Source organism: Eumetopias jubatus, unplaced genomic scaffold, assembly GCF_037043125.1.
Source record: "Eumetopias jubatus isolate StellerSeaLion01/CBP00866 unplaced genomic scaffold, mEumJub1_p1.0 scaffold_7, whole genome shotgun sequence".
NCBI lineage: Eukaryota > Metazoa > Chordata > Mammalia > Carnivora > Otariidae > Eumetopias > Eumetopias jubatus.
The window spans coordinates 113122679-113134642 of NW_028274813.1; the positions used below are offsets into that span (position 1 = coordinate 113122679).

General features: G+C 54.8%; 1 protein-coding gene across 1 annotated transcript; it reads left to right on the plus strand.

Annotated features, from left to right (window-relative positions):
- The first annotated feature begins 908 nt into the window (after positions 1 to 908).
- ISLR2 (immunoglobulin superfamily containing leucine rich repeat 2) lies at positions 909 to 5913 on the plus strand. Its single transcript, XM_028100307.2, has 2 exons — positions 909 to 1013; positions 2417 to 5913. Exon 2 carries the CDS (start codon positions 2425 to 2427, stop codon positions 4666 to 4668), a length of 2244 nt encoding a protein of 747 aa, XP_027956108.1. The 5' UTR covers positions 909 to 1013; positions 2417 to 2424; the 3' UTR covers positions 4669 to 5913.
- The last annotated feature ends 6051 nt before the right edge of the window (positions 5914 to 11964 follow it).

The window sequence follows — 11964 nt, forward strand, 5'->3', positions numbered from 1 at the left end:
GCTTCGGGGAGGAGGCTGCTAGTGGGGAGGGGGGTGCGGGAAGGAAGGGTCCGCGCGAGCCCGGCTGCGCGCAGCTCAGCAGGTCCTACTTCAGGTCTGTTTGTGCCACAGCCCGCATTTGCAAAAAGAGTTTAAAGGCAAAGACACGCCCCCCCTTCCTTCGTGGGCCTTGCCTTCCCCCAAATTCCTCAAAGATGGTTTGTCTCACGTGTTGCGGGGCGTAAAAGCTGCTCGCATTCAATTAGCAGCGAAGCTCCCCGGCCCTGGCAGGACCCGAGCGTGAGGGTGAGTGAGCGTGAATGTGTGTGCTGCGTGCGGGAGGGGGAAAATGGTGAGTGTCCCGGGTGAAGGTGTGCCTTTGAAAATGTGCGTGAACGTAGGGGGGCCTCAACACATTGACTCGGTTATTATTACACGATGATGGATAATTCTAACATGCTAAGGTCGACTGTGTGGAGGGTGTGAAGGTCTGTGTGTGTGTCTGTACCAATGTGTTTGAACGTGGCAGGCGAGGGGCGGGGAGCGGGGGCGGCGGTGTGATTAGGCATAGTGACAACGTCTTCAGATGTGTAAATGTGGGGGGACGTGGGGTATGGGTGTGCGTTGAACTGGGAAGAGCCCAGACCGGGGGCGGTGGGTGTGGGGGGCGCCCCTTGAGACCAACGTGTCTCAGCCTCAGGGAGAGCCTCTACGGCTTTAACAAATGTGGATGATGCGGGAGGTGGGAGAGGCTGTGCGCGTCCCTGCAGCGCCGGGAGCGCGCCAGGACTCTCTTCAGTCTGCCGCCAGCCAGACGTGGGGGGAACAGACGCGAAAGGAAAAACTGAAGCGGGACCTCAAGGCCAGGGAGGTCCCCATACTTACCTGTCCCTTTCTCTGCCCCACCCCTGTCTTTTCCACAGCCAGCAACAGATGTGGAAAGCGCCCTTGGGCAGTATCCTGGCGCTGAGACCTCAAGTCTGGCGAAGGGGTTGCAGTCCGAGGGCAGTGCGCGGAGAGTCAGCGAGCAGCGGGTAAGCCGCGGGGACCGCCCCACAACCTTGACCCAGGTCCCACATGGGGTACCATAACCCGCTGGTGCTGTCGGGGGGAGACCACAGAGGGGTGGGGAGGGTCCCTCCCCCGGAAGCAAAGGCAGCGTGGGGAACCCGGGTTCCCAAAGACGGGCGTGTGGGAGGGGCTCTGCCGAACCAGCCAGCGGGGAGCCCTAGGTGGGAGCGGCGAGTCTGCATGTAAGCGCGTTTGTGTGGCTGGGGATAAGGTTTTATTGGGCGGGGGCAGTGGGGGGGGGGAGGTGTGCTAAGGCATCGTGGAGCTGCAGAAAAGGGGCAGAATCCTGCACCTTGACCTGCCGGTTGGGGACTCCTATACCCTCTGGGAGCCTCCTGGGATCTTCGGGGATGGGAGGGGAGATCTTTAGTGACATCCCCCTCAATGCTCCCAGTCCATGCATGGGGCAGGACCTCCTTCCTCAGACGGAAGTTGACACAGCAACCTTGGTTCTCCCCTCGAGGGAGTTGCAGCCCAGGGCAGGCTGTTTCGGGGTCTGAGGGAGGGGTTCCTGCGAGTCTACTGCCCCGGGGCCCGCCTCCCGCCGCAAGTTCTCGGCATTGCCGATCCGCTGGGATTTCCGTCTCGGTGGAGGGCTTTTGTGCATGCGCCCTCGCGCGCCTGTGTGCCTGTGTGCGGGTCGGTTCGTGTGAGGACTCGTGTCCTCGTGTCTGTCAGCTCGCACAATGAACAGGAGAGGGAGAACGCTGTACGGATGCTGGGTTCAGCTGAAAGAACAATGAGGTCTCCAGTGTGTCCATGTCTGGGTGTCTTTGTGTTTGTGTGCTAGGAAATGTGCTGTGAACCTCTAAACCCCTGCCGAAGTTGGCAGTTTGATGGCGGCGCCCAGCGTGTGTTTGTATTGTGTGACTGTATGGGCGCGTGTGTGAATGCTGTGCGTGGGACAAACAGTTCGAGGAAGGACAACAGGTCAGGGACAAAAATACTTTGTCTGTGTATCCTTGTCACGGAGTTAAACGAAGGCTTAGAAACACACTAGGTGTCAGGGCAGAGCTCAGAGCGGACTGAGAGGTCAGCGGCCGAGCCTCTGGAGGGGCCAGTGCCAGATTGAAGGGGTAGGTGTGTGTGGGGGGGGAATCGGTACAAGTCCGCTAGAAAAGGAAGTCAAGGCCCCGAGAGAGGGCAAGTATTGAATCCTGAGACTTTTTTATTGAGCCCCACTCGTGTCCAAGAGAGACTCCTGGGCACAGAGGAGATGGTTCCTGGGGCCCTAGGGCCTGCCCTAGATGGGTTGGCAGAGGCAGAGCTTAATAGGGGGAGATAGGGGGAGGGAAGCTAGGGCTCATAAGTCACGACCTTTTCCCCTCTCCCCCCCCCCCCCCCCCCCCCCCGCTTCCATCCGCAGGATCCGCGATGATGCCCTTGTGGGCTCTGTGGCTGGCCTGGGCTCTGCTAGGAGTGGCCGGAGCGTGCCCAGAGCCATGCGCCTGCGTGGACAAGTACGCGCACCAGTTTGCCGACTGCGCGTACAAGGAGTTGCGCGAGGTGCCGGAAGGACTGCCGGCCAATGTGACCACACTTAGTCTGTCGGCCAACAAGATCACCGTGCTGCGGCGTGGGGCCTTCGCCGACGTCACGCAGGTCACGTCGCTGTGGCTGGCGCACAATGAGGTGCGCACCGTGGAGCCGGGCGCCCTAGCGGTGCTGAGCCAGCTCAAGAACCTCGATCTGAGCCACAACCTCATATCCAGCTTTCCGTGGAGTGACCTTCGTAACCTGAGCGCGCTGCAGCTGCTCAAAATGAACCATAATCGTTTGGGCTCGCTGCCCCGGGACGCACTCGGTGCGCTGCCCGACCTGCGCTCCCTGCGTATCAACAACAACCGCCTGCGCACGCTGGCTCCTGGCACCTTCGACGCGTTAAGCGCGCTGTCACATCTGCAACTCTATCACAACCCCTTCCACTGCGGTTGCAGCCTTGTGTGGCTGCAGGCCTGGGCCGCAAGCACCAGGGTCTCCTTACCGGAGCCCGACTCCATCGCGTGCGCCTCGCCGCCCGCGCTGCAGGGGGTGCCGGTGCACCGCCTGCCTGCCCTGTCCTGTGTACCACCCAGCGTGCGTCTGAGTGCTGAGCCGCCGCCTGAGGCTCCGGGCAGCCCCTGGCCCGCCGGCCTGGCTCTCAGGCTACACTGCGTCGCCGAAGGACACCCCACACCCCGCCTGCAATGGCGACTTCAGCTCCCTGGCGGCACCATAGTCTTAGAGCCTCCCGTCCTGAGCGGGGAGGACAACGGGGATGGAGAGGAAGACGGAGAGGAGGAAGGAGATGGGACCGGGCCCACGCAGACGGAGGCCCCAACCCCGACTCCAGCACCCGCTTGGCCCGCGCCCCCAGCCAACCCGCGCTTCCTGGCCCTCACAAACGGTTCCCTGTTGGTGCCCCTCCTGAGTGCCAAGGAAGCAGGTGTCTACACCTGCCGTGCCCACAATGAGCTGGGCGCCAACTCCACGTCACTGCGCGTGGCAGTGGCGGCCGCTGGGCCCCCAAAGCACGCTCCTGGCGCTGGCGGAGACTCTGAAGGGCAGGTCCCTACTTCTGAGCGCAAGTTCACAGCCAAAGGCCGGGGCAACAGCGTTCTACCCTCCAAGCCCGAGGGCAAAATCAAAGGCCAAGGCCTGGCCCGGGTGAGCGCCCTCGGGGAGACGGAAGCGGGGCCGGAGGAGGAGGAGGAGGCAGGTGAGGGAGAGGAAGCAGAAGACCAGGTGTCTGCGGATCCGGTGAAGGAGCAACACTGTGGCCACGGGGACCCGTCGCGGTACGTGTCCAACCACGCCTTCAACCAGAGCGCAGAGCTCAAACAGCACGTCTTTGAGCTGGGTGTCATCGCGCTGGACGTGGCGGAGCGCGAGGCTCGGGTGCAGCTGACGCCGCTGGCGGCGCGCTGGGGATCCGGGCCCGGCGGGGCGGCTGGAGCCGGGCGGCCCGGGCGGCGGCCGCTGCGCCTGCTCTATCTGTGCCCTGCGGGGGGTGGCGCAGCGGTGCAGTGGTCACGCGTGGAAGAGGGCGTCAACGCCTATTGGTTCCGCGGCCTGAGGCCCGGCACTAACTACTCAGTGTGCCTGGCGCTGGCAGGTGAGGCCTGCCACGTGCAAGTGGTGTTTGCCACCAAGAAGGAATTGCCCTCGCTGCTGGTTATCGTGGCGGTGAGCGTGTTCCTCCTGGTGCTGGCCACCGTGCCCCTGCTGGGCGCCGCCTGCTGCCATCTTTTGGCCAAACACCCAGGTAAGCCTTATCGTCTTATACTGCGGCCACAGGCCCCTGACCCCATGGAGAAACGCATCGCCGCCGACTTCGACCCGCGTGCCTCCTACCTCGAGTCCGAGAAAAGCTACCCGGCAGGCGGCGAGGCAGACGTCGTGGAGCCAGAGGAGGCTCCCGGGGAGGGCCTCGACGAAGACGCGGAGCAGGGGGACCCAGGTGGGGACCTGCAGAGGGAGGAGAGTCTGGCGGCCTGCTCACTGGCGGAGTCCCAGTCCAAGGCCAACCAAGAGGAGTTTGAGGCGGGATCTGAGTACAGTGATCGACTGCCCCTGGGCGCCGAGGCGGTCAACATCGCCCAGGAAATTAATGGCAATTACAGGCAGACGGCAGGCTGAACCCCCCGCCCGACTGGCCCGCCCATTCCCATCCCCCACCTTGGGTGCCTGGGAGCAGAAGCCTAGGGCTGGCAGGACATACGCCCACCACCCCACCCGCAACCTTCACTTACTCCGCCCCTTTACCAGCCCCAACCTTCACTACTGGGGACTTCCAGAGGGGAGTGGGACGACTGCACCAGTCCCCGGCCACCCATTGTCGTCATTGTCTTTGTGGGCTCAATTCCCCTCCACGGCAAGCACAGTTACTCGCTCTTCTCTCTCCCTATAATACACCACCCGCTGACCGTGAAGGGAAATCCACGCCTCTCCATTCCCACCGTAATTGTTATCTGCGAAATCTGCTCTGCAACCTGCCCCACCGTGGGCTCTGGAACCAGAGGAAACGGAGAAGACGTTGGAAATATCTGGTGGTAACGCTGTGGCCCGGGGTCAGCCCGGGACCCGGAGCAGCTGTCCCTTGCGTGGAGCGCTGTAGGGTCCCGCCTGGACCCCTACTCCATCCTTTCTGGGGTGCACGTCCCAGAAGCCAGGACTCGGTGGCAACTCCCTAGTTTTAGTTTCAAAGTCCCCTTCCGAGTGGGAAACAAACCCTTCTGTCCCCCCACCCCCAATCCGCTTCTGATCAGCTGGAGCCAAGCCCGGTGCCTGGGGCGCCTTTCAGCTCCGCGCTCCGATTTTCATATTTTCGCGGGGTTTGGGGAGGTTTTGTTTTGTTTTGTTTTTTCTTTTTCTTTTTCAAAGACAGCGATACTCCGTGTCTGGTTCTAACACCCCCTTCCAGGCTCTGGGAAAACTGGATGTGTGTGAGGGGGTAGGGCGTTTTCTCTCTCCCTCTCTTCTAACTTAAAGCGCCGCGGAACCGCGCTCCGTTTTAATGCGGAGAGCGTGGCCTTGGTCCTGGGTGAGTTTCGCTGTGGGTGACTTGGGGTTTCCGGAGTTCGAAGCACTCCACAGCTCCGCTTCCGCTGCTGCACGTGGCCCAGACCTGCGTTCGAGGTGCGCGGGGGAGGGGGGAGCAAAGGAAGCCAACCCGGGTCTCCCCGGGCCGCGTCTCGCGTAAGGGCTTGCGCCCTGGTTCGCACAAAAGCCTTCGCGTGCCGGTGCCGCGGGATCCGGATGGAGAAAAGCGCCTCGGTCCTCGCGTCTCTCCGCCCCGCCCCTCCTTCCACGAGAACAGTATTTGCCTGGCGTGTAGTCCTAGACGAGCGTGCTCTGTAGGAGAAGTCTGTGTTCTGTAAAGTGTGACCGTGTAGTGTAGGGGGGCGGGCGGGCAGGCAGGTGGGCGGGGAGGGAGGGGGCGGGAGGGTGGACGCGGCGCGGCGGCTGGGGCGGGGACTTTTTTTCATTTTTTAAAGTAAACTTCGGGATAGGGGTGGGAGGGGGTTCGGGCGCCGGGACCTGCCAGTCCGAGAAGCGCAGCACAAGCGCGGCCCGGGGCGGAGTAGTCCCCCCTCCCCGGAGCCCGCGCCCTTTTCTAAAGGCGTCTGTATGTAAACAGTCAATAAAACAATCGATTTGAACTGGGCTCGGTGACTCTTTGTCGGGGGACAGAGGAAGGAAGCCTGGGGGTTGCTGGAGGAAACCGCAGAAGGAAGGAGCCCCCAGGATCCTCCCATTGGGATCCTTTGTGTGATTTCGTGTTGGTTTGACTGTCCTGTGATTTTGCCAGGTGTTTACACCCGGCGCCTGCTCTTTCTTGGCGCCTCCAACTCCGGGATGCAGGGGGAGAAACCACGTGGGATTGGGGAGGCTGGAAATGAGTGTGGAGGGCTTGCAGGGAGGGTGGGGTGGGTCTCTGCAGATTGAACGCCGAGAGCTCCGGGATGCGTGCGTGAGTGTGTTGTGTAGGTGTCAAATCCTCCGTGGGTTGACACAGCCGCTATGATGGGGTGTGGTTGTGTGTGTGTGTGGACTGCCTCGTTTCTGTTTCAACTCCAGTCCCTCCGTTCTCTGAGAAACCAGTGGGGTGATTCATGGGGGCAAGACTTCTGCGGCTTGCACAAAAGAAGTCACAAATAACACAAACTACAGAGCAGGCAAATGACGGAGGGCAGAAAACCAGCCTGTAAGGTTGGTTCCACAGAACAAGCTGACACTTTCAGTGGAGGAGTTGTGTGTGCATATCCAAGCGTGTGCCTGGGCGTGTGTGTGTGTGTGTGTGTGTGTGTGTTTGGGAGGGGGGTGTTCAGTGAATGATGGACAACTGACAAGGTCTGTGAGACTCTTGGGTGGGTTGAGGTGGGTGCACCTGCAGAAGCAGGGTTGAAAGCACAGATTTAATTGGCCTAGAAGTGAGGCTTCTTGTGTGGAGGAGAACAGGAGAAAGAAAGGACCGGATCAAGAGTGGGTGCTGTGGTCCTGACCAGCTTAGAGTGCTGGGGTTGGGCTGGCTGTGTGTTTCAGCTGAACCCCGCCCCCCAAAATAGGGAGTGGCGGGGAAGGGAGCTATAAGAGGAAAGGTATAGAAATAGGGGAGCAGATAAAATTCCATCCTTACTCTCCAGCCTCCAATCTCTTCTCCCTCACCCTGTCTGTAGGTACCAAGCCTTCCTAACTGGACCAATCCAGGCTGGGGACTGGGCCCAGGTCCAGGTACCTGGCTTTCTATCCTGGCCTGTCTTCTAACAGAGGCCATAGCAGTGATTCTTCTCATGGGCAGAGCCCTGGTTCCAGGCTCAGACCAGCAGATCTGTGTCAAAGAAAAAGTCTCTTCTGAGAATCACAGCTCAAGCCCTGCCCCTGCAGCTCACCTCACTGCCAGGGACACAGCTCAGAAATATAATCTTTTATTATAAAAGCTTTGTTTCACTTGAAAATGCTGCCTTTGAGCAGGGGGCAGGGGCTGGCTCAATTTCTATAACTGGTTCAGGAATCCACCCACATGATTGCATTTGGCAGAGGCCTGGCTGGGCTGGTGAGTGCTTAGCAGTTTGGGCCTAACCCAATTCTCTGGTCATGGATATGCAGGGAGGGGGGAAAGAAGGGATCCTTCCTGTCCTCCCTGCCCTAGGAATTGGGGGTTTTTCCTGGAGAACCCCTAGAATCCTGAGTGCCCCGGGGGGATGTGTGTTCTGAGAGTTCTGCCCCTCCTTTATCCTAGGCCAGGCTTCCTAATGGATGAACATACACATCTGAGCTGGCCTAGTGCTCTGGGGGCACAGCTAGGCCCAAAGGCTCGGCTCACAGGACAGGAACAGGTAGGTGCTGGAGGTGGAGGACCAGGGCGCCGTGACAGTCTGTTGACTCTCCGTTGGGATACCAGTCCCCTCAGGCCCTTACCAGCTTCTGCATGAAATGGATGATTGGCACATGCACAAAATGGGCTCCAGCCTCTGGCCTTCCTTCTGTCTCTTTTTAAATTTTATTCTTTCATTTCCTCCCCTTCTCTCCTCTCTCTTCTCTTTTTCTTTCTGCATCTCCCTTATTTGTTCCTCAAAGAATCTCTTAAAATCCCAGGGTCGGAAGGAACCCTGAAGCCTTGCCTAGCTGAGGCCTCAATCTTTTCTACAGAGCCTTCATCAGGTGGTTGTAGGACCTCCATTGTGTTCTCCAGGGATGGGTGTGCTGTCTACGTGGGGTGTTTGTCCAGATCAGATGAGGGTCCCCAAACGTGGGGCGTTGATTGGGTGGAAGCCGGTGGCAAGGGAGGGGAAAGAATTCACCAGAGGCAGAACAAAGGCGATCAAAGCTTACTGAATCCATCGCAAGGGAGCAGGGGGGCAGGGCCCCAGAGGAAAGGTTGTCTGCAGCCAAGTCAGTGGGTGGGCACTGTTTTTAAAGGGGGAAGGTGAGCAGGTATGGTGACTATGGAATTTCCCCTTTTTGATAACTGTGCCTGGTTGTAAGTAGCCCATTGGTCAGTTAGAGCCTATGGATATTTTGAGGTGGGAACCCTGATGGGCCATCCGTATTCAGCCAGGGGGGCCCTGTGGGCCCTTTCTACATTCCATTGCTCAAGCCTGTGTGCCTCTATTATGGGGAGCTCACTATTCACTCTGTCCCCCCAGGAAACCAACTGTTGAGCAGTTTAAAGCATGTCTCTCCCTCTCTTCCACCCCTTAGGCCTGACTCTGCCCCTGGCACATCTCTATGGGAACCCACAGAGGTCTGCCAAGTGTGTACCCACCCCCATCCCTCACTCCAGGGCTGTAAAGCTTCCCATTCAAAGCAGATTTTTTTCTGTGTCTCCAGGTCCTGTGCTAACTTAGCTCTCTCTCCTGTGTATTTTGTCATAAAACTTACCTGGATGCAGCAAGGGAATGGAGTCCAATGGGTTGAGGAGTGTGTGTGTGTGTGTGTGTGTGTGTGTGTGTGTGTGTGTTGTAAGCACGTCTTGAGGGGACCTGGTAAATGGTCAGAGAATGCAATATGACAGCAGTAGCCTTGGAACTCAGAGCAATTTATCAGGAGTAGTAATTCTTTGAGCTACAGAAACCAGATGCCCAGGATATGGCCTTGAATCAGATTGGAAACCTGTCTGCAGAAAGGTGATTTGAAAGAGTGCCCCCCGCCACCGCCCCTGCCCAAGTGTCTCCTAAAGATCAGCTGGAATGAGAACCATCTTGAAGATCATTAGAGAAAGTCCATTAATACAAAAGGACAAAGGGATGCAGGGCTTCTTTGAGAAGAAGCATCTGGACCGGGTCCAGGGCTTCTTGATCTTGTGTTTAGAATGCAGCCCTCCACCCATGACATTGGAATAACAACCACAACTAAAGCTAACATTTCTAAAGATTACTTGAGTCGGTAAATGTTTGGACAGTTAATCCCTCGAGGTGATGCTAATCTTGATTTTTCTCTCCTTGATCTCAGGGCAAAGCATTTTGGTAGGTAAAGGAAAGGGGGTGGCATTTTGCAGCAGATGTCTTGCCCCAGATTTGTTAATATCCGAGCACCAGTTATGATATACTCCACAGGGAAAGAAGGACCCTCTGCACAACAGGAGGCATTATCCACAGGGAAAGAACCATGATGTCTGAGCAACTGAGCAAGAGAAACTGGGGGACCCTTACCTTTCAGGGATCAGGTGCCTTCTCTGCCAAAAAAACCAACCTCAGGGACTGGGACCTAAGAAAGGCCCCTTGTAGAGGACATAAATTGTGAAGTCTGACCTAACAAATACCCTTGCCTTGTAAATCGCCAACACAAAGATTGTGACAAGAGCAATTCTTTTGGAAAATTGGGGGTGGAGCAAGCAGAGCCAATTCAGTTGTAATGTGTCAATTGTTTGCATTTGTAACACACCCACCTACACATATGTGTTCAATGACAAGATTTTGCCTTAGGACTCAATAGAGAATAATATACTGAAAATGGAAGATCTGCTGTGACTGGCATATAAAAGAGATTGAATTAGAAAATGTCTTGCAGTATTAGCATTTAATTCAAAATATGGCCAGTTTTCCTAATGAGACTTGATATGGATTTTTTGAAAAAGCCATCCAGAGACCCCATGATGGGCAGAAAATAAAACCAACTCATTGGGTTAAATCAGTTGGAAAGACTTTGTACCATCCCTTGGTTGAGTAAGTAATTTAGGTAATTTGAAGATGATATGATTTTTTAAATTGTGCTAATTGCACATGCTTTGTCTGGACATGTGAATGTAAGTTTAATAATTAAGTTTTAGTCCACATGGAATAAGGAAAATAAATGTTTATATTTTTATCAACTGTTTACTGCTTAAACATGTCCCCTTGTGTATTAGGAGTTAATTTGGTTTTGGCAAATTAGATGCACTTTCTCTTAGCAACACTCTAGCAAACTGGTCCTTAAATTGAGTCGAAAAGCCATTCAAGGCGTCCAACCATTTGAGAGAAAAACTGCCGCAATCATAAACATCAGAGAGGAACTTCCTAAGAATTGATCAGTGTTGAAATAGGGAAAGAATGGGAATGGAGAATTAATTATCAACGCTTTTTTTTAGTACAAGTGGCTTACTGTGTATTTAGACAGACTAAAAATGCTAATGGTTGCCTAATAAATATTAAAATAAGTAAATTAAATGAAATTAAAATGACTTATTAATACTACCAACAGTAGCTAACATCTATTGAACTCTTACCATATTTCATGCACATACACTCTGTGGAATTTATAAGAGTTATTTTATTAATCCTTATGATAATCTTGCATGGTGATAATATTATTTCAACTTAGGCAAAGAAAACAAAAAGCAGAGAGGGTTAGAAATTTGCTGAAGGTCACATAGCTGGTGATTTGCAGGGTTGAGGTTTGTGCTTTGCAACAGAGCTCTTAGCCACAAAGCCAAACCTCCTTCTGATACCTCTATAAATCAGTTTAAGTGAAGGATAATACATTTTATATATTGTTAAATTTGCCTGATTATGAAGTTTGTCTAGAAAAAGAGTTTCTCTTGCTGTCTCTCTTATTTCTCAAAATCGCAATTTTTTTCCCAATTGTAAAAGTTATGCATGATTAAATGCAAATGGGTATAGCTACTTTGGAAAAATATTTGACAGTATACAAAGGTGAAAAGATACATTATAGCTTGTGACTTAGCAATTTCACAGGCATCTATCCAATAGAAGTGAGCACTTAAGCCCATCAAAAGACAAACGGGTCTTTCGGTGGACACAAGTGCAAGAATGTTTGTAGTAGCTTTATTTGTAATACGCCAAACTGACAATAACCCACATATCCACCAAGAGTAGAATGGGAAAAAAACTGTGGTATATTCATATAATAGAATAGCACACAGCAATGAAAAAAAACAAAAAACAAGCTGCAACTACACACAACAGCACGGACGCCATGATGTTGAGGGAAACAAGCCAGGCACAAAAGAATGTGTAATGTGTGATTTCATTCATATGAAGTTCAAGGCAGGCAAAACTAATTTTGGGGGAAAGAAGTCAGAATAGTGTTGGAACGTACTGACCAGGGAGCTTCCCATCTGGTTCAGTTCAGTCTCCTCAAGGGAATGTGTAGGTGTAGGGTGTTATCTCCACCCTCCACACCCCACCAGGGGTCTAGGGCTTTACACCCCTTCATCTTGAGCAATGGTGGTCCTGGGAAAGCGTAAGAACTGACATCACCTGGGCCAAGTCAGACAGGGGGCTAAGCACAGCCTCAGGGCAGAGCTGAGAGGTGCTATTCCTGACTGTAAATTAAATGGAGGTTTACCCGGTAAGGACTGTATGGAGAGCTAGCCTGTGGCCCAGGGCCAGCCTGCTGGTGACGCTTGCTAGGGGGAAGCCTGGGAGATCCGTAGATATGACTCAGCTCCCACTGGACACTCTCACAAAGGTCTTGTGCTGCTTTCACACCGCA

Bases quoted from the DNA above. Each gene is read 5' to 3' on its own strand.
- ISLR2 (XM_028100307.2), top strand. From the start codon at position 2,425: ATGATGCCCTTGTGGGCTCTGTGGCTGGCCTGGGCTCTGCTAGGAGTG.